Here is a 26,121-nt window from a genome sequence, read left to right as displayed (position 1 = left end):
AAAACTAACTTGATAAGATATTTAAGTTTGATATTTGATAAAAATTCTTAACATTTTCCCACATTTCTAAAAACATTTATTAATGCAATTTCTGAAAACTATTTCATAAAACTGTTGCCTAGTAATATTACAAGAAGGACAATATAGACTCAACAATGAAAGTGCAAATGTCAAAAGAAAGTTATATTTCATGACACAAGCCAAAAAATAGAACTAGAAGCAAAATGTTTAATGCTGTACTGATCACAGAATTAAGCTATGCTCTAAGTATTCGTAACAGGGTAGTTTCAGACGACCTACATTTCCTTGTAGCTCCATTCGAGCTACAACACAGACGGAACAACTGACATGGAATGTTGGCATTCAACACGTTTACCTCACACAAGGAATCTTTGTTCAGAGATGTCTATGATCAACTATGTTGACATGGTTACACAACCATGGAAGAAAACAAATGCCTTGGCTGTCAGTAGGGAGGAGACGGGATTGGTAACGTGAAGTAAGACACTTGTGATGATGACACATTATTAGATCATGTTTCCTGCCAGTTACAGGGAAATCTTACTCAGCAAGCTACATTTTCAAAACTTCAAACATTTCGCCACATTTTTATATTGCGATATCTCGATCTAACGATGTATAGTTACATCGTTACATGAAAGGTAATATCCAAAAAAGCATAATAGTGCCATTTTAAGTTCAAGGCATGGACTTAATGATGTATTTTGTTTGTACAAAACCTTGCTGAGGGCTGCCTTAAAATGCAAATTCAGGTTCTACAGAATTTTGATATGGATGCACACTCAGAAATATACTTTTGTGCCATGATCAAATAACTTGTGACTGTGAGTGAGTCATAGTTTAGCTGATAAGCCAACAGCAACCATGCATGTCTCAAAGGAAAAATATTATATGAATCATCAAGGAACATCAAATAAATATAAATAAAATTTCAGCAGCTCAGATATCAGAGAAAACGTGATGACATTATGCATTAAAAAATACATGCATAGCTTTAGTTTCTTTGTGTTTTTTACAGGCTATTCAACTCATATTCAACATACAGTGTCAATGCACTGAAAAAATAATAAAAACAAGAAATATGAGCTTTCCCTCTACTTAGATTCATTTAGAATAAACCACAAATGGATTTAGAGTAAATGCACTTTGTGGAACTATTTAACAGATTATACTTTGAACTATGGAGCCCCTAAAGGGACCTTCGCAAAAAAAGTATAAAAAAAAAGAAACTTTCACTTGCGCACAAGAAACATTGGCAAAAAGGTCAATGCACACAGCCGTATTGCACCATTACCCCTTTTCACGATACGGTTTCTCGGCCATCACAGAGGATGTATTAAAGCGGACATAAGCCTGTGATATTATATACTGCCCTAACGAAAGCCAAATTTTTACACACAAAAGAAATAGGTTAGGCTACATAAACCGGATATTGAAACGGAAATTCCTCGTGTTTCTCGTGCGCACACAAAAGTCTGTATATTTTTAACGTACCTTTAACATATGAATCGCGATTCTATCTTCTAACAATTTGAATCGATTCATACATTTAAAAAAAAAAATCTATAATTCTAAACGTTTGTTAAAGGCCGACATCTCCGACATTTCTCTTTAAAAATTGCCGTTTTAGACTTCTAATTCATGACTGGTATTTTGTTTTGCTCTATCCTCTGCGCTTCCGCGTTCGTCATTACGTGTGCGTCAAGGGTTACTCTTTCGCCGTAAATCGATGTGTATGGCCGTGTGCCGGAAGCTAGTTATTTTAGTCGATAACGTTTTAAATATAGATCTTTTTCTTACACGAACGCATCTCTTCACTTCAGAAGGCCTTTATTAATCATAGGGTAATTTTCATTTTTGGGTGAACTATCCCTTTAAATATTGATATTGAACTGCTTAATTTGTCCCCAGTTGCAAGCCTGTGCATTCTCTAAACTGTCCTGGTGCTGCACTGTTCTTTGTTTTGTTATTAAAGGGATAGTTCACTCAAAAATGAAAATTGTGTCATCAGTTACTCAACCTCGTGTTGTTCTAAACCTGTATGGGTTTCTCTGTTAGTGGTCCATAGTGGAAGTCAATGGGGTCCATCAACTGTTTGGTTACCGACATTCTTCAAAATATCTTCTTTTGTGTTCAACAAACGTTATCGACTAAAATAACTAGCTTCCGGCACACGGCCATACACATCGATTTACGGCGAAAGAGTAACCCTTGACGCACACGTAATGACGAACGCGGAAGCGCAGAGGATAGAGCAAAACAAAATACCAGTCATGAATTAGAAGTCTAAAACGCCAATTTTTAAAGAGAAATGTCGGAGGTGCTTGAGTTTGTTGCCCAGCCCTATTAGTTTTAACCGCAAGAGGCATCAAAGCTTACGCCACTCCTACCTCGTCAAGTGTTACTCTTTTGGCGTAAGTCGACTTGCGTAGGCCGTCTGCCGGAAGCTAGTTATTTTAGTCGATAACGTTTTAAATATGGATTTTTCTTTCTTACACGAACGCATCGCTTCACTTCAGAAGGCATTTATTAATGCCCCAGAGCCGTGTGGATTACTTTTATCATGGATTGATGGACTTCAAAACAGAAACGGCCATTCGCTGCCATTATAAAGCTTGGAAGAGGCAAGACATTTTTTTATATAACTGACTGTATTCGTCTGAAAGAAGAATGTCATATACACCTAGGATGGCTTGAGGGTGAGTAAATCATGGGGTGATTTTCATTTTTGGGTGAACTATCCTTTTAACAAATTAAAAAAATATCCTTAAATAATGTATAATTACTGGCAGTCCGGCACTTTTGTTTTGTAGTTTTTACACATGAGAAGCACATTCAACGTGGATGTGTAAGCGGTTGCCATGATAACGGACAATACCTGCTTGTAAAAGCATATAAACATATCCTGTACCTGAGGTTAAATCACTAAATATTGAGACTGCAACAGCAAGTATTAGGATTTTTCAAACTCCAAATACTTGGCCAATGATAATCATACATTTTGCTGATGCAAAAGACATGTGAGTGCTCAAGCCGTGAGAGGCGAATATAAAAGGCTGAGCAGCGATGGCGTCTCAGTCTCCACCGGATTCTCTCTTAATAAGGTAATTTAAAGTACCTTATTAAATAACTCCACTAACAGTAGCTGCTGTTCAGTTTGCATACTGCTGCTCTCCTTCTATCTACTGTCTTCTGAACTCTTCCCTCGGTTTAGTAAAGCTCGAGTGAAGGGTTGCCAGATATCAACCAAATAAATTACATAAATTCAAAAACAAATGCATATCGAATAAAAATCTGATTCAAAATCGAGAATCAGTTTTTAACTGAATCGTGACCCCAAGAATCGATTTTAATCGAATCGTGAGATTCCAAAAGATTCCCACCCCTAATCAATAACTACATTTTATTTATTTGAAATAATAATCAAAATGATTCCCCTAAGTAGCCTATTTCTCATTGGTCTAATAGATTGCGGCAGGGATGACATTCTTTTGTAGGCAAAACCAAAGTTACAGTAGAATCATCCTGGTTCCTAAGAATACATTTATATTGGCTTTTGGATTATTGCAGAACATATGTGACCAAAAACATTTCATGATTCATAAAGTCGGCATGAAATCAAAATTGACCCCATTTACTTAGTTAGTAGTGCACATTAGTCTTGAGGTGAACAATTCAACCAATGCAATTTAGTTTGTCAGTCTGCTGTAAGTAGTGGTTGACCGATATTGGTTTTTTGATGGCCGATGCCGATATCTTAGAGAGCAGGGTGGCTGATGGCCGATATAAAGCCGATATATAAATATACTTTATATTTATTTCAATATTTAATAAATTGTAAATAAATTAGAAAACAAATCCTTAAAATAAACATGTTTGTACTTTAGATGGCAACTTCTTGAATCTGCAATCCAATTTCAGTATTTTTCACATTTAAAAAAAAAAAAAGTGAATAAAAAGGAAGTAAACACTGTAACAGGGCACTCAGTAATCTGGTAATTTCGTGCGCACTGATATATTTCAAATAAAGACAAGGTAACGCTAATTTTACATACAGCACACAGTGAAAACGATATGACACAGTGGGCAACTGGATAGCACGGCATATTTTAAAATGAAGGATTTAAAGTTTTTCGATCGCGTCTCCTGTGAAGCTGATCTTCTGTTCGCATTCACTGACTTCGCACGGACCGAACGTCACTCGCAGTAACAACGCGTTTGCAACAACGTGAAATGCACACTTCACAAGGTATCACAGCTGGATTAGATTAAATCTGCAAGGTTTGTGAAATTAAATGTTTATTAGATATTCAGAGATTTGTTTAAATTATGTAGATCTTTTGCATTTGCTGAATGTTGACGGTAAATGATAAAAAGTATTTCAGCCTGATTGCTTGCCTTTTCTGTTACAAATAATATAAAAGCAACGCTTTACTTTTCCCCAAACCATTTACTTTTTTTGTTTACCAGTTCTGTTTAACAAAGTATTAGATATAAAAAACAGAGACAGAGATCGTAAACTAATGAAGACGGGAGAATGTGAATGAGCCCTGTGTGATCAGGCGCCGCCAGTCAAAATAAAAGTCCCGCTTCCAACACATCGGCCAATCAGAAAAACTGATCGGCCAATGCCGATATTTAAAAATGCCAAATATTGGCCGATATATCGGTCGACCACTAGCTGTAAGCTTAGACAATGAGCTGATGGAATGCACACTTTTCTAGATCCAATCAATTCCCAATCCATAAAAAAAAAAGCCACGCCCTCTGTTTTTCTCATTTAATAGGCCTATTTCATTTCACTCGAAAAATATGTCACGATACTGAAGTAAAGTCGTCGCAACTTCCTGTTCACAGTGACTTTAACCTAAACATTTTGTTCATCAAGATAATCTTCACAAATTAACACAACTTTTATGAATTTTGAAGACTACATACATTCACCAGAAGCAAAAAAATAAGCTATAAACGCTATAAACTACACCATGGTTGCTACAACGTCACCACCACTAAGCTTCGATGACTCTTTCAATAATTTTTTTGAAAATCTACAAGTTGTAAAGTTTGAGTTAAAATAGTTAGCAATAGTGCAAACTATAAATACAACAAAGCTGTAAAAGTCTTGTAAATAAGTGTTTCCTTGTTCGGCATAATGCCGTTTAATGTCCCAGAAAATATCTGTGGTCCTATTAAGCCACTATTATAAATTATGTACCCTCGTAATCTATAATCAAAATAATTCCACCCTCTCTCTTGCAACGGCATCTCTTCTCTTCTCTGATGACGTGTTCACTGGCGCGAGAGCGGGACAACCTGTCACTCACATTAGATCACAGCAATAGACAACGATTCAGCAATCCAATGCAATCCCAATGGACAAACTCAAATTCCGCCCAACATTTTTTCTTGTTCGAGAAGTTTACTATACGACACAATAGCAGTGTTAATTTTGGCAGCCATTTTTGATGTAGTCTTAGTCTTCATCTTCAGACAAAAATGCTTATTGGTCTCAATCATATTTTAGTCATTTTGTCTTTCATAATTTTAGTCTAGTCTACTTTTAATTGACGGAAAGTCATTCATTTTTTTGTCAACTTTTAGTCATTACTTTTAGTCAAACTGCAGTTACCTACATTAATTTTGGTAGCTATTTTATGTGTAGTCTTTAGACACTGTCTTTATGAGTGAGTCATCGAGTCATTCATTCATTCAGTAACAAAGCAAGTGGCTGAACGGGTAATTGAATATCACTATTCATTCAAAGCCACAGATTTGTTCACGAATCACCGCTGTGTGCTGCAGTTCTGCTATAGCGTTCGCTGCAAAATAGAGCAATAAGCCTACTGAAAATACTGTTTTAAATGTAGTACATCACTTAATGTTACCCTTTTGTTTGTTGAACTGTTGTATAAAATCATTTTAACATTTGAAATCGTGTGGATATTCAGGAAACATTGCATTCTTGCTCGTATAATATGATCAACATTAAAAACTGCTGGATATCAGCCTGCATTTTGATCGCAGATTTAGTCGCACAAACAGCGCAAGCGGCTCGTGACAGAACACAGACCGACTGAATGACACTTTAATTTAAGTAGAAAATCTCAAATGAAGATCGCTGAACTCCAGCTTACTTGTCTGTGTTTTCAGATCATCTGCGCTTCTTCATCAGTGTAGATAGAGAGTGTGCGCGTGCATGGTTGCCAGATATTGAAAACACTGGGTAAAAAATGTGTTATTTTAACAGAAAAGCTCTGACTGGGTGTTTAAATGATTGAAATCTGACAACCGTAAGCATGAACACTCGTAAAACAGTCAATTTGTTGCCGTCTCCTTTATTTGACAAAAACAAGTGGTTTTGGTCAAGTATTTTTTTTTTTTTTTAAAGGGGTCATATAATGGTACATGCACTTTTGATACATGCACTACATGAAGTTGATTGTACTGAAATGTGTGTTGGCAGTGCCTGCACACAACCATCATAAAATGATAGAAATCCATCCATTGTTTTTTTTAATCAAGCTGTTCGATATTGTGACATCACAAAATCGACGCCCCTCCCACAATTGCTGATTGACAGGAGCGTTTCAACCCAGACCCGCCCTTGCTCGTGAGCGAGCTGTCAATCATAGCCCGCGCGGACCGGCGCGGTCATTGTTGATAGCTGGAGCACTGTCTGTCTATGAGCAGAATGGCGGTGTTCTGTTCTTCGGTACAATAACGAACACAGCAGTCAAATTGATGTTCCTAAATCCGAACCGCTGAAGACGCAGTGGCTGAGTTTTTTTTCGAAGGGAATATTACTCACGATCAACGTCAATGCTTTCATGTTTGCGAGCATGAATCATTTCACACACCAGACTGCTTTATAAACGAGGTCAGTATAAAGCTGGTTTTGCTAAGAAGCTGCTCCTGAAAAAAGGATCAGTAGTACCAACTATTCGTGTTCCTGCTGCACGTCCAGAAGAACTGAAGTGAGTGTAACATTTTATTAACCTTTATATTAATATTTATATTAATCTTTGCAAATCGCTTGCACGCTTCACAAATGCGGCTATTTTTACACTCAGGGTACATTACGGCATGTTTTCTATGTACGACGTTCTCAATATAATTCATAATCCCACGTTTATAATGAACGACGCGTTATGGTTATTGTGTTATTATTACAAACGGTGTCCGCACAGAACAGAGGGGCGGGGTGAGCAAAGCTCATTATCATTTAAAGACACATGCACTCAAACGGCGTGCTGAAAACAGAGCTGTTTTTGACCAGGTAAAATGAGTGTTTTCTTACAATACTAATGAGAATTTTTAATTAAAGTATATTACAAACTTTTAATTTAGACCATCATAGTCATAGTCAGGGAAAAAAAGGTCGTCAATGAACATTTTTCGTTTCCCTGCACAATAGGGAAGAAAAGACTACTTTAGCTTCCGTTTCATACTGACTTTACCAAAAACCCATTGAGAATTTTTTTTTATAATAATTACGAGAGAACTGCAAGCAAAAATGCTTTTTTAAACAAAACTAAAATAGTTTTAGGACTCATTCCTGCAGCACTCTATTGTAGGCTGTTTTTGGTTCCTAATTAATATAGCAAACCAGGTTCAAACAATCAGTTTAATAAATATGTATAGATATATTTTCAGTTTGCTAATTCAAGGCAGATCACTTTTGTTTCGGGTGGCAGATGCCCCTTTATCTGGACATGAGAATAGCTTTTACTTTTTCAATTACCAACCTTAACCATTATCTGGCCATTATCATGATTATGAGACACCAACCTTATTTTAAATCATTAATGAATACCTAATTGAAGGCATCATTAATGGATTAGTTGATGTGTTGTATTAGATTTTCTTGATAAATAATTTTCTTCTTTGGGGTTTACAGCTGGTCTTTATAAAGGCTTTAAAAGTTTTATTTTTATTTTATTTTTTTATATAGAAGTCTCAGTAAAGCACAATTTCAGCCTTTCACTATGAAACCCATATTTTAGTAATAGTCTGGCAATACATCTGACTTTACACTGGTGGGCAGAGATAACCTTCACTGAGCTGCATTTAACCTGTGATATCAAATGCCTTAAAATCACTAGAAAATGTTCCAAGCTGTATTTGCCATTTCTTAGCAAAAGAACACTTGTGCCATATTATCCAGATTCAGTCTCTTTTCTTCCATAAATCAAATTAGAGCAAAAAGTGAGTTCTGACGATGATTTCCTCATTATTTTAATGACAATTTAACGATAAGAGCATTCAGATAGGAGCTTAAACCATTCGTCACAGACCGTAAATCTCTACCATCCCACAAAAAGCTCTGCAAATTGGATTATTTATGCTGGGCCTAATGCTATAGTATACACTTCGCATCCCCGCTATCCATTTTTATACAGGAGATCGCCTCTCAAAATGTCATGAGCAAAATTTTCCCCTAAACCACAAAAGTAATTTCCTTGTACAGTAAATCACAGATATCACATAAGGATCATTGTTTCTCGGAAATAGTACATTTCCGCTCCAATAAAAACTGAGGCTGCTCTGGGGTCTCATTTATAAAACTGTGCGTAGGATCCTTACTAAAAGTGTACGTGCGCACGAAAGCCCAAAATGGTGTACGGCAAAAAATATTCAGACTTATAAAACCATGTGTACGCCAGAACCTGCGCTAAATTCCCTTTATAAATCCCAGTGAGCAGAAGATTGTGCGCACATGCGTCTCCTCCCCGAAATAACCATATATGGAGCTTACAACGCCTAGTTTTACTATGCATATCCTCATCTCCATATCATTTGCATATGCATATTCATCCACGTGATACCATGTTTAACGGTACAAGACATTAGGAAAATATGAGATACGGATGTGCCGTATCATTAAATTGCTAAAAAAATTATCTAGTAGACTATCCTTGCCTTGTTTTTTAATAGATAAATCAAATAGTATAAAATACATTTCACAGAAAGTTTTTCTCAATCTTTTCCACTGGCCAAATAGTATTTTTAATTGATTTAGGCTATATTTTTTATGGAAACAGATAGGCCTTTTTGTGCATTATGTGTGCGAAAATATTTTCTCAGACAATCTGCTGGTAAGCAATCCTCGCTGTAGTTAAAACATTAAAACACAGCATGCCACAGAAAAAGTGTTCAAAAGCATTGCATCCACAGCAAATATTTCTATTTCTATTATAATATAATTTTTCATGTAATTTAAGTGCTTAAAGGGAAACTTCAGGATTTAGCATTAAGCTTTGTATTAGTAGAAAACCTGTAGTATTTTCGAATTACCCTGCTTTCCACCCTCATATCCCCCTGAGATGAGAGATTTATGTATTTTTTGTCTGGAAAAAATCCTCCGATGACGCAAAAATCGTCATTTTGCGTCATCGGAGGATATTTTGGCCAGAGGCTAAAGACTACAGCCAGTAGGAGGGGCTGTCCCGCATGTTTTCAACCCGCCCATAGAGGGTGAGATCTCAGTTCACAGAATGTACACAGGGTCAGCCGTCTTTCTTTGGAAGCTAAGCTAGAGGCTCTTGTTCTGTGGAGAAAGCTGAGTAGTAGGAGAAAGCTGAGTAGTAAGTTAGGGGTTACCATCCTCTTTTACCCGGACATGTCCGGCCGTCGCGATCGTCCAAAATGTCCGGGATTCGGCTTTTGCTTTCTGCAGTCTCCATTCATTGTTTACATGCACACCTTTTGTTTCAATCTAACTGAATTCATTCCGATTGGTGAATCTGAATGTAGTGTTTACATGAACGCTAAACAAGTGATCGCTAAACAAGTGATCGGTTGATGTGCGTTTTAACATTGCTAAGAAAATTCCCGCTCCTCCGTGAGAGATAGCCTATGAGACCGATGCATCTCAGTAATCACGCCACCGGCCTCGTGCCGTTCTCCCGCGCCCCTCAGCCTCGTCCTGCTCGCCACAGTAAACATAATGAATGGCGACTGTAGAACGCAAAAGCCGAATTCCGGACATTTTGGGCGATCTCGATATCCCGGGCAAACTCGTCACGGAGACTCACTAGTAGCCTAACCTTGTTTTCAACTGCGCTCTCTAACCGGGAGGCGTGGCTTGGGAGTGGCCTCGTAGAGCAGCGAAGCAAGTGCATTCTGGGAGTTGTTGTCTTTCATCCACATAAGCCAAAAATACATTTCCGGGCTTTTCTCAGTCTAGAAAGCTCAAAATTAAAAAATGTCTTCACATTTCTTCTACATAAATGACCTATTTTAAATACACATTCATCTTTCCAGAGGTGAAGTATCCCTTTAACTCCAGTATGGCACATTTAATCTAAATGTGTATATCAGATGTAAAACACAGTTTAAATCATTATTTTATTTATTTAAACTGTTATTGTGAGCATGCACTGTATTTATGATTAGGACTCATAATGAAGATTTACAGTTTTCCTTCATCTGCCGTTAGATATGCTACAGCAGTCAGCTTCACTAAACAGCCCAACGCGCTGGCTAGCGCGGACATTTAAGAAGGGATGGATGTTTTCTTCAAGTGATAGGCTAGAGTAAAATGATATGTATTATCTTGCTGTATACCCATGTATAATTTGCTTAAAATTTTCTGTCTAAAAGTGACCAAACAGCAATTTAACTCCAGCTCACCATCGGTGTCGCCAAACTGCTCCGTCTCCAAAACGTGAGTCAGAGTTTGCGTGCAGGTGCGCACATTTTCCAGAAAAGTTTGTTTTTATGAATCACAACTTATGCGTCGGAAGTGGCGTACGCCTCTTTCAGGGCCTGTTTTGTGCGTACGCAACAGTTATAAATGAAGCCCCTGATCATTATGTGCAAATTAAGGATTTGTATTCTGTGTTAGGGCTGGGTGATATGGTTACAAATAAAATCATATTTCTTGTATTTTTTGGCTGAATAGCGATATACAACATATATCTAGATAATTTCTACTTTTATCTATTTTGATAATTTTTTCCTGTATTTATTTTTAAAATATATTCTACATCCTGCCGAATGTTGTTCTACGAACAATGTTCATATTGAAGGCTATGAAAACAAATATGTAAAAATGTAACCATATAGAATAGGCTATGCTATACTGTATATTATGTGCAAAGAAAGGGTTAAAATCACATTACATTCTAACATTGAAACAACATTACAATATTTTTAAAGTAAAAGTTAAAATCACTAAATAAAAAAATAAAAATGCACGGACTAACTAACACATTTACTCATCTGACATCTGATTACTCCATTACAATAGTCACATACAGTTCCTGCTATCATAAATATGCAATTGTAGGTTTAAAATTCTACATATGGCACATTTAATGTCAAAAAAGAAATATTTTAGCAAAATGTATATTTTATTCAGAATTATTGTGGTCTAGGCCTATTCTATATAGCCTAGTGGTTCAGGGATGACATCAAAACCTGGAGGACTAATTTGCCACTGGTTTCCTCAAGATTTTACCATGGGGTTTCATAACAAGGTTTTTAAATTTATGAGTAAAATAAGGTCTGTGGTAAACATATATTGACGATACTTGCACATTTTGCCCATATCGAAATCAAATTTTGAAGCTTTAATGTTTATTTATATAAAAAACTAAAAAAACGTATGTTTCTATAAATAGATAAGAACGTTTGGGGTGGGATGTGTGTGTAATTAATACGTTATAGAACAAAACGTGCAAGTATTGTCAAGTTATGTGAGCAGCGGCGCTCGTTCACTGAAGTCTAAGTTTAGGAGAGACTAGCTTGAATAAGGCTCATCCACTCCTGACAGCAAAATGGAAATATTTGCACGACTTTCTAACATTTACAGATGGAGAACATCGGATAAAACAGATCTCTAAACAGCACAAATAGCCTATCTGTCAGAGCATCTGACGGGGCAAGTAGCGTTTAAATATGTACGTACTATATCTTACAAGTTATTTTGAAGCCCTTATTATTAAGCATGCCTCATGTTTATGACAAATTGGATTAGGCCTATGCGTCTTCTACGCTATTTTTCAGATGTGCTCATAATATCAAATTACTGTCGATATAAACTGTCTCATATGGTTTATAAAAATATATTGATAATTGTACAAACTCGATATACAGCCCTATTCTGTGTGCTAGTTGTTTAAACCTGAGTATGTTGATGAAGATACTTTATTTTTTATTATACTGTAATTATAGAAAAACACTAGTTTACACCAGTTACGTCCAAAGACTTGGCTCACACGTGAGGCTGTAGTGTGTAAGCAACCCAACCCCCATTGATGAAAAAGATCAAAAATGTGGCTACATTTCACCAGCGATGTAAACATGCAATACTTTGCCAGTGCTTTGCGGCAAGCTTCATGTGTGCGCTTGAGCGCGAGGCATATATTCCACCCCCCAGTGGCCTATATGAGCCATTGAGTCTGTAAAAAGTCAACAAATTGAAAAAAATAAACCCAAAGTTTTGTTTATAGGTAATATGTAATGTAATCTTGTTAAAACGGATAAAAAAAAACTGGAAAGTCTGGATAAGTGCCCATATATCAGACTTTTGTCCCGTCCACTGCATTGGTTAGCCTACTACTTTAATCATTGCAATTTCAAGAATTATGTGCATGGCCATTAATCAATGAAGCAGTCTACACTGCACACAAAATCTCTTTACATGGCTTGCTGCGATAGTCGGTGTTGCCGGTGTTCAGCTGGAACACCGGTTACATCACTTTCCCACCGCGGCACCGCCCCCACCGTTGTTTAGATTTTTTATAGTAATACAAATAATTTAGTTAGAGAACAGACACTACAATTAAAAACTGAACGTGTGCTCAATTCAGCGTGAGCTGAACGAAAGTCACAGCACAAATCAGCAGCAGGAGTCAGATTTCACCTCACTTTGCACATTTCGCCTCACTCTTGACTGACCAGACGACGGCGGAAGGTTTGGTTTCAAAGCGAAATGTAAAAGTGCCTATTTAAGTGAGTTTGTCATTGTACTATTTTGTTGCAACCCTCTACGCACACCTTGGCAATAGAATCGGCATTGGCTGGTACATTTTTTGGGTTACTCGCCAGACTGACATACTATTATTAGAGATGCAACGACAGGAATCTTTTTCGGCCAATTCCGATACCAACATTTGTCACTTGCTCTCTTATTTGAACTATTGTCTTAAAAATAGATTAGTATTTTGATCATGTTTTAAATGAGCAAAGTTCAACTAGCTTAGTTTATTGATGCATCATCAGATTACTTCTATTGAACATGGATTGGAGGGACTTAATGTGTGAAAATAACAAAACATGCTGACACATGTGCAAAATACTTGTGTACACATTCCAGCCTGACCTGGTTGTTTTCTTAATGTGAACTGTTCTCCTCCTCGCCCTGAGGCCCTTAAACAATGAGTTGTCCTTTCAGTTTCACATTGCCAGGTAAAAGAGGTAGATAGCATGACCACAACTACTAATAACTAAAACATCAGGCCTTAAAAAGGGTGGCAGGACAAATAGCCACTATGCCGATCACCATAACTCGATAATGAATGAATTCTTATTCAAGTAGCCTATGTTTTCAAGCACTGTTACTCTCACCTATGGCTAAACATCACTGGTGGAGTTAGACTAGACTGATGTAGGTTGTTCTCTTATGATGTCTGTTCTATGGCTTGAGTAATAGGCCTAATCCTGCCAGTTTCTGCCTGAACTCACATGGTGCTAATGAGAACGAGGAAGTTTGTGGTGCTCAGATAGGAGGTAACAAGTTCTTGCCATGCATTTCAATATAAATAGAGGGGCTTGTTTAGAAACCGAGCCTTCTTTTAACAGATACAATTTGGTCACATGAGATTTACTCCTTGTCAGACAGGCCTTGTTCCATTTGTGTGTGCAGTACATAGCCTATATAAATTACTTTTCACTGCCAAATGTGGGAGTAGAAGAGAAGGTGTGTAATGAAACTAATTAAAATGTGTTAGAGGTGTGATTGAACTAAGATAGTGAGGTCTTCAGGGGCAGAGGTGAGAGGAAGAACAAAAAAAAAAAGGTATTAAGTATTCTTATTGGGTTAAGTTTTAAAAGCAAGAAAAGCGATGAGATCAGTGAATGACTGTTTGTAATAGCATTCAAAAGTTTTGGGTCGGTAAGATAAAATAAATAAATAAATAAATAAGTCTGTCACCAAGGCTGCATTTAGTAACAAAAGTAGTATTGTAAAATATTATTACAAATAAAATAATTGATAAATTAATAGTTTTCTAATGTAATTTAAAATGTAATTTATTACTGTGATGGGCTGGCAAACCTGAATTTTCAGCAGTACTCCTGTCTTCAGTGTCACGTGATCCTTCAGATATCATGTGTATTTGGTGTTCAAGAAACATTTCATATTTTTATTGTGTTGAAAACAGTTGTGCTGCTTAATATTTTTGTGAAAACTATGGATTTTGTGTGTGTGTGTGTGTGGATATTTTGATGAACAGAAGTTTAAAAGGACAGCATTTTACGTCACTAATCAATTTAAAGCACCCTGGTCAAATAAAAGTATTATTAATTTTTAATATTCACTGCATTTCTTTCCAAGAAGAAAAAAAAAGAAAAAAAAAGAGAGAATCATGCCAAATTATGATTTACTTCTAAAAATGTTATTTGTTTTGTTTTTTGCTTTATGATATCAGCACAATTATATAACACAGACATTTGTGACTATCCCCCCCAAAAATATCAGTATGAATTTATCAAGTCATAGTCAATACTATGTGAATGAAAATGAGGCTATGAGAGACACACATTTAAAGGGTTTGTACTGTTGTGCAACTGGGTGCAACTAGCTTTCAGCTGATGCAACTTTGAAAACATTATTATTATTATTATTATTATTATTTCTTCCCAAAAGTTTCCTGGTGTTGTTCATTCGTGAAAAGTTAATGGCATCCACCCTTGAAAATATAAATGGAGGGTTTGCACTCCTGATGCATCCTGATAGTTTTACTTTAGCAGTTTCTTCACCCTCATGATAATGTTGATCTTTACTTCCGGGATTTCCCACCTGAGCCTCACTTTCAAAGCGTCAGTTAAAACCAGTCGAATGTTAGTTTTAGAGAATGGCCTCAAGTAAATTTATAAAATCAGCAAAAAAAATCTACTGGTAACAAGTAACAAAATATCAAAAGTGTATTTTTGAACTTAGGTCTTGTTCTATAAAGAAAGGATGCAGGTGTAGGCTACTTGACAACCCATTACTGCATGTATTCCCATGGGAATTCCCAGGGTAACTTATTATGCTGCTACAAAGCTCTGGTTTGTCTCTTTGTATAGCGGTAAGAAGCGATCACCTTGAAATGCTAAACCAAGAAATCACTTGTAGGACAAACATGGGTGTACACATTTTAGAGAAATATGAAAACATTTTGGAGGATATTATTTGTTGACTAAAGCGTGTTTAATCTGATCCAGAAGGACCACTTATTAGCCTACTTACCAACAGTGGCAATGGTGTCCAGGTCATCTAGTGTGTAGGTCCTGTTGGTGGTGAGGGATGCGGCCCCTGCGGATATCGTGGGACTGCCTGCGTCTGTCCTGCCACTATCCCGACCAGAACTGCTTTCATTATTTATTCCAGCTTTGCCTTTAGTTGATGCCATTTTCTTCCGTGTATGACCAATCTAACTCTAGCCACATTAATGGCCAATTCTAGATATCAAGTCCAGAATTTCCGCTTTTGGAAAACGCGCTATCGATAACATACACATTGATCTGTTTTGGTCAAGTTAACATATCCTTTGTTCGCACAAACCAGACTGTGCCCCACTGCTTTCCATCGCTTGGCAAACAGAAATGTATCTGAACAATATAGACTAGACTAGTAAACAGTCTTGTTATTAAAATGTTCAGCGATTCATGTCAACGGGACTGTCATTTATTCTCTACTTTATTACGGACGTCCCCTGTGCGACTACAGCACGTTAACAAAGACAGGAGTGGACAAGATTCAAACTTCAAGTCTTACGAATCCAGGCGGTTTATCCAGTCGAAAATTTTCAGGAGCAAGGATGCGGTATAAACGCTGGTTAATGGTCCCCCAATGTAAATTGCCAGATAACAGAGACATTTAAATTATTTACTTCCCCCTTCCGTACCCATCAAGAAATCGGAACCCATTTCCCCTTCAAAACATCGCTCAGCGGTAAGGAAACAGAGAAACGCTTGAAAACTGATAGGCAGCGGTGTTGACCAATCATATTCAGCACGCTTGCGGCAATGTCCAATCGAACGTTAGAAAAGGCGGAGCACTGTTTGACTGGCAGCTTGAGTGTACGTATTTCCCTGTGGTTTGTAGCACATGTAGACAACGTAGACATCACCACGCCTAGGTTACTGGATGCTATTTTGGGGGAGGAGGACACGTTGTAGCTTGAGTCTTTTTGACATGAGAATTTTCACCTTTCAGATAAGATCTAGGATATTTATAAATTTCATTTTAATATTTTTTTCTTGAACATAATCAAAACACGTGCTATTACTATATATCCGTTAATTATAGCACAGCACTATAATTCTCACTCGTCTAAGAAGATGTCTAACATAATACAAAACAAAATTATACAAGAATGATAGATAGAGAGCTGAGCTGACATTAGATTTGCTAGGTGCAGTCCTTCATCTAAGCTGTTAGTGTTGCAATAATGGCGATTTCATAAATTATTAAAAATTACTTGCAGTACCCTTTAGAGTTTAGTACAGTATCTATCTATCTATCTATCTATCTATCTATCTATCTATCTATCTATCTATCTATCTATCTATCTATCTATCTATCTATCTATTTTTTTTTTAAATTGAGATTTACACATCATCTGAAAGCTGAATACATAATATTTCCATTGATGGTTTGTTAGGATAGGACAATATTTGGCCGAGATACAGCTATTTGAAAATCTGGAATCTGAGGGTACAGAAAAATCGAAATATTGAGAAAATCGCCTTTAAAGTTGTCCATTTCTACTGGCGATAGTGCTGCATCCATTCACAAAAATAAATGTTTTATATATTTAAGGTGGGAAATTTACAAAATATCTTCATGGAACATGATCTTTACTTAATATCCTAATGATTTTTAGCATAAAAAAAAAAAAAATCTATAATTTTGACCCATACAATGTTTTGTTGGCTATTGCCACAAATATACCCGTGCAACATAAGACTGGTTTTGTGATCCAGGGTCACAAATGGAGTCTATATAAACTTATGAATGGATAATTATTATTATTATTATTATTATTTTGGACTATAGCCTATAAACATCTGATATGTGAAATAGCTTATTCGGGGTTATACTACAAAAAAAAAAAAAAACGTAATTTTTATGATCCTTCTTAAAAAGAAACATTTAGCAGATTCTGCAAGGGGTATGTAAACCTGTATGACCACAACCTATCTATTTTGAATGATAATAGAGCTTATATGCACAACTTTTATTGAAAATGGAGGTTGTAAGGAGGGAATTTAAATGAAGTTTTTTTTTAAACTCATGTGCTCTTAATAGAATACTCATTTAGACCCTAGACAAAACTTACGACCCACTCACTCACACACTCACTGCTATGGACTCACTGACCCATGTGCAAACCTTAAGTGTCTATTTATGCACTGTGCTCTCTGAACAGCCTAAGGGAAATGATATAAGCCAGTTTGCAGGCACCATGAACTTTCTCTTTAGAATTTCAAAAATGTGTTTTTATCCTGTTACATGAAACAAGCATCTCTCCCAATTTTTTCATGCCTCTTGCCATTTGCGTTGGAGGCACAAATGCATTAATATGTTAGCTAAACTATTATCAAACATAAAATGAACCTAACATAAAACTTATTTTAAAATAAGTTTCAATCAATTACCAATGCCTTATTGTCTAATTTTGTATGATGTGATGTTTTATTATATGATACAATATGATACTAGCCCCATAATAGTTTTAAAATTTCTACAGCATAGTGGAAGTAAAAAAAAAAATCATTTAATTTTCTCTAGTTTTAAAAAACGTTTGCTGTGTGTTACTAAATGTTATTAGAATAATGTTATTAGAAAAACAGAAAATAAAACGGCTAATATGAAAGTTTTGGTTGACATTATTATGTTGACATTTTCTGAAGATCCTCATTTCTGTGAACATTTGTTGTAAATAAACTACATTTAAATAGTTTTCAGGCCCATTTTGTACTCTATGGAGAGTGCCTTTTATTATCTCTCAAGCACAGAAGCTCAAACCAGCTCAGTGTATTTTTTATTATAGATGGGTTCTGTGAAAGCTGTTACGTACCATTCCTGCAGATCAAAGTAAAGCATGTCTTCAGCTTAGGCTCATCACTAACCGTATTTTTCAGTCTTTCTGATGTATGTATTTTGCAACCTATGATTGAGTCTTTTCTGTGTAGCAAGTAATGCAATGTCATATCATTCAGCCGTCTTTGGGGGAGGAAATAGACTGTTGGCTTGCATGGTTAGCTTGCAGAACTCCATTAAGCCTTTCAGAGGCTGTCAGTCTGAGTACATATCATATTCACTGACAGGGTAACAGCCGCTGCCGCCACCAATGCCCTTGGAACATTGCATTTCTGAGTGTTAGAATCAGCTACAGTGCATGCACACACAATGTCAGCTCTAACATTTACAATCTGTAGAATTCTGAGACACTGCTGCAACATAAATGGCTTGTAATCTGACATACTCACAGACACTGGCATAGCAAGCCTTTGGGTGCTTTCACATCTGTAGTTCGGTTCATTTGGTCCGGACCAAGTGCGAAAAATTATACTTTGTAGCATTTTTCAGGCGTTTTGGTTCCTTTTCACACCACTCTGATCTGGTCCGAATCATTTTATAAGTTGATCAAACGAACCAAAATGCAGTCACGTGACAACATCCACATCACTCATTGGCCAGATGTGTCTTGAATGCATTTCCATAACTGCACTTCGATTGGTCAGAATTAACGTGCGGGAAAATTCCAACAGAACTCCCGGAAGTAAACAAAGAGGTGGAAAATCTGGCAGACAACACGCCGCTGTTTACTATGGAGAGACGACTGTGTGAGCTGATTGTATCTCTGGTCATATTTTATGTGTGTGTGTGTGTGTGTGTGTGTGTGTGTGTGTGTGTGTGTGTGTGTGTGTGTGTGTGTGTGTGTGTGTGTGTGTGTGTGTGTGTGTGTGAGTGAGTGAGTGAGTATAACGAAGAGAATATAACATGAAAACAAGCAACAGTTTTATTTAGCTGCTTTTGGTTAATGTGAAGTATCCTAACTGGCTGTCAAGGCAAAGTATACTACTATATATGCCTAAAGTCACACCCTAACTTCTGAAACAAGTGGTTGGTATTGGCAAGTGCAAAAACTAAAACTCACCGTCAACCTCCGTGTCAGATGCGGTAGCCCAGTCAACTGTGCTAGCATCAGTAGCATCATTGGAATCTGACGATGGCAATGTTGAACTATCATGGGACTCAACAACATAGACCGGATCAACGTCAGGTTTTGTCCCAAGTATTTTGTCGAGGTCTTCGTACCAGGGGAACTTGTCTTTCTCCTTACCTGAGCTGCCTGTTTTATTAAGTGCATCCCGCACTTGTATGTACTACTGGTGAAGTTTCTTTGCCTTAACCCGGCACTGTTCCACAGATATTAAATCCCCTTTCCCTGAGCTGCTTGGTAAACAAAGCGAAGATTTCGCTGTTCTTGTGGGTTTTTGACAGTTGGGACCTAATATGGTCATCAGACCAAATTTCTATCAGGCTCCGCACCTCCTCACAACTCCAAGTTTGTCCATGAGCTGTCAACAAATATTTCTCCTCATCCCATAATGCACAGCGCATCTGACTACGGCAACTGGTTTAGTCCAAAAATGCGCAGTTATTTGGCAGTTGGTTCTGTTCGAGGTCGGATCACGTTCTCACCACAAACGAACCGCTCCAGAGTTCGTTTGAAAGCATACCGAGACCTCCTCGCTTGTTTGGTCCACTTTTGGTGCGCACCCGAGTGCGATTGCCGCATTCACACCTGCCCAAACGAACCGCACCAATGGGGAAAACGAACTCTAGTGCGATTCAACTGAACTAAATGAGGCAGGTGTGAAAGCACCCTTTGTTGAACATGAATCAGTTGTACGTCAGCTAGGTCTTTTTAGGCCTTGTCCACACTAATGTTTTTGTTTGAAAATGCATATTTTTCTCTCTGTTTTGGCCTTCCGTCCACACTGAGACTGTGATTTTGTCCTGCGAAAATTGAGTTTTTTGAATATGCTTTCCAAAATGGATGAATTTGAAAATGCCGTTTGCTCATTGAAGTGTGGACTTTGAAAACGATATTTAAAAACAATGAAACATGTTTAGACGTGATGCATAATGAACGAATGAATGAATGATATGTATGTTTATACTGCTATTGTGCCCGTTATGTGCTATCCACTTTCACACTGTCTAGAGATACAATATGTTACTTTGTACACTCTTCCTATCACAGTCCTGCAAAGAAGACCGAAAATATACTTGCAATTGCTGCCACAGTTGCGTTTTAGACCAAACATATAATGGTGACTAAGTGCGACCTGGACCCATCAGTGAGTGGTGAGATATTTTAATAAATAAAATGATCCTGTCAGAAGAATAGCATTAAAATGTCTTTATTATGTCTGTTCTGTCTGTATTATCTCAATGAGCTTTTATGAATGCACAATAAGGTGAGTTCAACATTTTCCGACATTTCAGTGTGGATGAGAAACTTTTGGAAAACGTACTCGGTTACTAACGTAACCTCGGTTCTCTCTAGAGAGGGAACGAGTACTTGCGTAATATCTTACGCTAGGGGAAAACCTCTTTTCCTCGAGATATTGAAGCCAAAAATTATCCTTAATTTTGCAATAATGTAAAACGCATTGCAGCAGCATGCAGACATGGGCGAGACAGCTCGCGCGTCCATTGGCTGCTCTGCGGCAACTGCACCAGCCTATCGATAGAGGCCCCTCATGACGTCAGAACCAATGAGGGTGCTTTGCCCCCACTACGTCATGTCCCGCCGAAAGCGGGTGGGGGTGGGGCTGGGGCTATAAATACGTCCCCGAGAGGCTGGTTTGGTCAGTTTTTTCATCGCTGATGCGAATCAGAACATGACGCATGCACGGCAAGATATGCAAGTACTCGTTCCCTCTCTAGAGAGAACCGAGGTTACGTTAGTAACTGAGTGCGTTCTCTTACGAGAGGTTCTCTCGTACTTGCGTAATATCTTACGCTAGGGGAACACAGTGTAAAACGCCGTGCGTGCCTGAGATATAACACTAAAGTCCCAAGGGCAGGTGCCCGGGGCTCATACAGTGCCTAATCACAAGGGACTCGCAGAGAATCCGGGAAGAGGGGCTAGAATAGCATCATTCCTGTAATATAGAGCTCTAATAAGAGTAGATTATATCAAGTGTTCCACACAGCCAGGGCGAACTCGGCCTGGACTGATAAATATTGGGGACTTACGCACTGCCCACAGAAGTATACAGACGATCAGTGATTGACGCTCTAGCAGTTTCAGCATCCTGAGCCGATAGCATCGGGCAGGCAATACTGACAAATTTGACCGAGCTTGTAAAGCGGGAACCTCGAGGTTATAAAACCTTATAAATGTAGACGGGGAGGCCCAGCCCGCCGCCATACAGATATCTTGCAAGGCAATCCCACTAGACCAAGCCCACGACGAGGCCATGCCTCTCGTGGAGTGCGCTTTGACACCTAACGGGCATTGCAGGCCCTTGGATGTGTAAGCTAGCGCTATAGCATCAACTATCCGTCTGGATAAACTCTGTTTTGACGCAGCTAGTCCCTTAGAAGGTCCGCTGAGCAAAACAAAGAGCTGCTCCGTCTGTCTGAAAACAGATGAGCGAGACACATAGGCTCTTAACGCCCTGACCGGACAAAGGAAGCCTGCGTCCCCTTCCTCTTCAGATACCAGCAGGGCCGACAGGGAGATCACCTGTGCCCTAAACGGTGTATTGAGGGATTTAGGAACATATCCGTGCTTTGGTTTGAGTATGACTCTCAGGTCATGAGGCCCAAACTCCATACACGTTGTGCTCACTGAGAGCGCTTGCAAGTCCCCTATGCGCTTCACTGAAGCGAGAGCCAGAAGAAACACTGTTTTGAGAGACAAGAGTTTCAGGTCTATTGACTGTATTGGCTCGAATGGGGCACCTTTCATGGCTTCCAGAACCGTGGAAAGGTCCCAAACGGGAACCGAGGGAGGTCTGGGAGGATTCAGCCTCTTAGCTCCTCTAAGGAAGCGAATGACCAGATTGTTCCTTCCTAATGACTGGCCAAGCGGTGGTTCAGCGAACGCTGCTATGGCCGCCACATAAACTTTGAGCGTGGATGGGGCTCTGCCCTTATCCAGAAGCTCTTGTAAAAAGGAAAGAACCTCCGGCACCCCACAGTGTGAGGGTGAAGTGCCACGCGCTGTACACCAGCTAGTGAACACAGACCATTTTGAGGAATAGAGCGACCTCGTAGATGGAGCTCTAGCCTGCGTGATCGTGTTTAATACTCCCGCTGGGAGGTTAACGGGTACCCGTTGATGGCCCACACATGTAGGGACCAAAGTTCCGGGCAAGGATGCCAGATCGAGCCGTTTGCCTTCGAGAGGAGATCCCTCCTCACCGGTATCGGCCACGGGGCGGTACTCGTCAGCTGCATCAGGACTGGAAACCCGGCTTGGTTCGTCCATAATGGGGCGACGAGTAGCACTGGGCATCCGTTTTTCCTGATTTGCTCTAACACCTGGGGTAGGAGCATGACAAGGGGAAACGCATAGAGCGGGCAGCGGGGCCAGACGTGGGCCAGCGCATCCCTGCTCTTGGAGAAAAATTCCCGACAGTGAGCGTTCTCTTGAGACGCAAATAGGTCTATTTCGCTCTGCCAAATGTCCTCCATAGCAGTTTGACTGTCTGTGGGTGTAAAGACCATTCTCCTACCGGAAGATTGTTTCTGGACAGTCTGTCTGGTCCCACATTCAGGTGGCCGGGCACATGCGCTGCTCTGAGCGAGCACAGATTGTGCTGAGCCCAGACCAGGAGGCGTTCCGTCAGCCTGTGAAGGGTTCTGGATCTGATACCTCCTTGGTGATTTATATAAGCCACCACTGACATGTTGTCCGAACGGACCAGGACGTGGTGTCCTCTTATTTGGGGACAAAATCGCGTCAGCGCGTTATCTACTGCCAACATTTTGAGGCAGTTTATGTGCAGAAGCTTCTCCCGTTCTGACCATTGGCCAAAGAACGGTCTGCCCTCGAGCAGCGCTCCCCAACCCGAGGTGGATGCATCTGTAGACACCACCCTCACACTCGGGGAAGTCCCCAGGCTTACACCTGATCGGTACCAGTCGTTTGCTTTCCAAGGTTTCAGAGCTGCGATGCATTTCTGATTGACCTTGAGACGAAGCAGACCGGAAGCCCACGCTCGGCGCGCCACTCGTGCTTTCAGCCAGAACTGTAGCGGGCGCATGCGAAGCAAGCCCAGCTGTAGTACTGATGATGCTGAGGCCATGAGACCTAGCATCCTCTGAAATTTCTTGAGCGGGACAGATGCGCCGCAGCGGAAAGAGCTCGCTGCGCGCTGAACGTCTAGTACGCGCTGTGGTGACAGTCGCGCTATCATAGACAGCGAGTCCAGTTCTGTGCCCAGAAAAGATATTATCTGCCTGGGGGACAAAGAACTTTTCGCCCAATTGACCCTGAGACCCAGATTCTCGAGGTGATCGAGTAAAATGGTCCTGTGCTCTATGAGCACCGAGTGAGATTGAGCTAGAATCAGCCAATCGTCCAAGTAGTTCAATACTCGCATGCCCTGTAGTCTGAGGGGTGCGAGCGCTGCGTCCATGCACATCGTAAATGTACGGGGTGCTAGGGACAAGCCGAACGGTAGGACTGTGTACTGATATGCCTGGCCCTCGAAGGCGAATCTCAAATATCGCCTGTGACGTGACGCTATCTGTATTTGAAAATATGCGTCTTTCAGATCTATTGACACAAACCAATCTCCTCGGCGAATCTGCGCGAGGATTTTTCTGGTCGTGAGCATTCTGAACTGTCGCTTCGTAAGCACTCTGTGCAGTTGCCTTAGATCTAGTATGGGTCTGAGACCCCCGTCTTTTTTCGGTACCAGGGAGTATCTGCTGTATAGCCCTCCTTCGCTCTGAGCTTGAGATAAGGGCTCTATGGCCCCTTTGCTCAACAGTTTCGAAATTTCGGCTCGAAGTAGGTGTGCTACTTCTGTTTTTACCGTGGTTTCGACGCGCGTCGCATAGCGGCGAGGGCGTCGGCGAAACTGTAGCGAATAGCCTCTTTCTATAATGTCTAGCACCCATTTCGAAACCCCGGGTAGCCTTGCCCATGCGTTTGCACGAATGGCTAGGGGTTGAATGCGAAGCGCGCTCTGGTCGCTCAGTGACAGAGGGGCTTCAGTGTGCTGCAACATAAGCGTCGCGCTTATGACATTTGAGGCAGGGGGCGCGCTGATAACAGCGGGCAGATTGCCCGCGCTCGACTCCTCTGCGGTGGCCAACCGAGAGGGGGAGGGCTGGGCGAGTCCCGTAAGACCTGTCATGTCTATGTGTGAATGTGGGCGCGGGATAGCGGGCACATTTACAACACTGAGAACATTGTCCGCCTGAGTAGAGCGAATGCATGTTGGTTTCGTTTTACAGAAACCTTGAGACATGCAGAACGTAGTGTTTGTGGGCACTGGGCAGTGGGCACATTTACCACATTTAATGCGCAATCGATCTGGGTCAATTTCATGTGCGCGAGCCCTGTGTGACGGGCTGTGTTTCTGTGTAGGAATGAGCACTGGGCAGTGGGCATTTTGTCTACACTCATAACACCATCGGCCGTGGCCGGAACACCAGAAAATACACTCTTATGGGATTTATCTGGGTAGCCGTAAAGCGGCGTTAGTGTGCAGGCAAGCGGGCTGTGTCGCCGACTTGTTTACTGCAGAATACACTGGAACAGTCGCATTTACTGGAACTGAACGAGCGAGAAGTTGCCATAGTAACAGAGAGCGTCAACATGCTGGCGTTTGTTTGCAGGCGTGCGTGTATTACAACAGGCTCGTCCACTGCAATATTGACATTTCCAGAGAAATGTGTGAGAATGGAGGTCGGTCCAGCCGCAGCTGGACTAGGAACACTCTCTTTTCTCCTTTCGCCAGTTACGCACGGAAACCATAGAAACGGTGCTTGGGTGCAGGTGAGCGGGTTGTACAACGCGCTCGTTGGCTGCAAAATACACATCTGCAGTCGCCTTTTCAGGGAACTGACAGAGCGAGCATTGACGGCATAATTTTATCTGCCGGTAGACCCGGGATCGAACACGGGTCTCTCGCGCGAAAGCCTGAAAATCTGCCACTGGGCCACAGGGGAAGACACATAGGCATTTAGTTAGCGCGAGTATTATCAGAGAGCGTCAACATGCTGGCGTTTGTTTGCAGGCGTGCGTGTATTACAACAGGCTCGCTCACTGCAGTATTGACATTTCCAGTCGCCTGAACTTCAGAGGGGAATGAGAAATGTGTGAGAAATGGAATTCGGCCCGGCCGCAGCGGGACATAAAAACACTCTTTTCTCCTTTCGCCAGTGACGCACGGGAACCATAGAAACGGTGTTTGGGTGCAGGCGAGCAGGTTGTACAACGCGCTCGTTGGCTGCAAAATGCACATCTGCAGTCGCCTTTCAGGGAACTGACAGAGCGAAGCATTGGGGGCATAATTTATCTGCCGTTAGACTGGGATTCGAACACCGGTCTCTCGTGCGAAAAACCAAAGATTCCGCCACTGAGCCACAGGGGGGAACTCAAAGGCTATCAGATGCACGAGCATATAAGAGCGTCAACATGTTTTCTTCTGCGTTTGCTTGCAGGCGTGGGTGTATTATAACAGGCTCGTTTGCTGCAATATTTATATTTCCAGTCGCAGGGCGGAGGAGAAGTCTCGGAGAAGGATGCCAGGTGAGTCCTCAGAGTCACCATAGGCAGTAACTAGCTCGCAGTGAGGGCAGTCGCCGTCAGTGAGCGCGAGAGCTGCGTGTCCTCAGGAAAG

General features: G+C 40.2%; 1 protein-coding gene across 1 annotated transcript in view; it reads right to left on the bottom strand.

Annotated features, from left to right (window-relative positions):
* prkx (protein kinase X-linked) overlaps positions 1-16,192 on the bottom strand; it is a 55,708-nt gene extending 39,516 nt beyond the window's left edge. Inside the window, exon 1 of the mRNA XM_082164052.1 lies at positions 15,479-16,192. Within this exon, the coding sequence (XP_082020178.1) occupies positions 15,479-15,641 (163 nt within the window). The 5' untranslated portion in view covers positions 15,642-16,192. The remainder of the gene's footprint in view (positions 1-15,478) is intronic.
* Positions 16,193-26,121: the final 9,929 nt, after the last annotated feature.

This window comes from Leuciscus leuciscus, assembly GCF_965113295.1.
Source record: "Leuciscus leuciscus genome assembly, chromosome: 3".
Taxonomy (NCBI): Eukaryota; Metazoa; Chordata; class Actinopteri; order Cypriniformes; family Leuciscidae; genus Leuciscus; species Leuciscus leuciscus.
The sequence above is the reverse complement of the archived record's forward strand: the minus strand, read 5'-3'. Positions and strand labels throughout refer to the sequence as shown.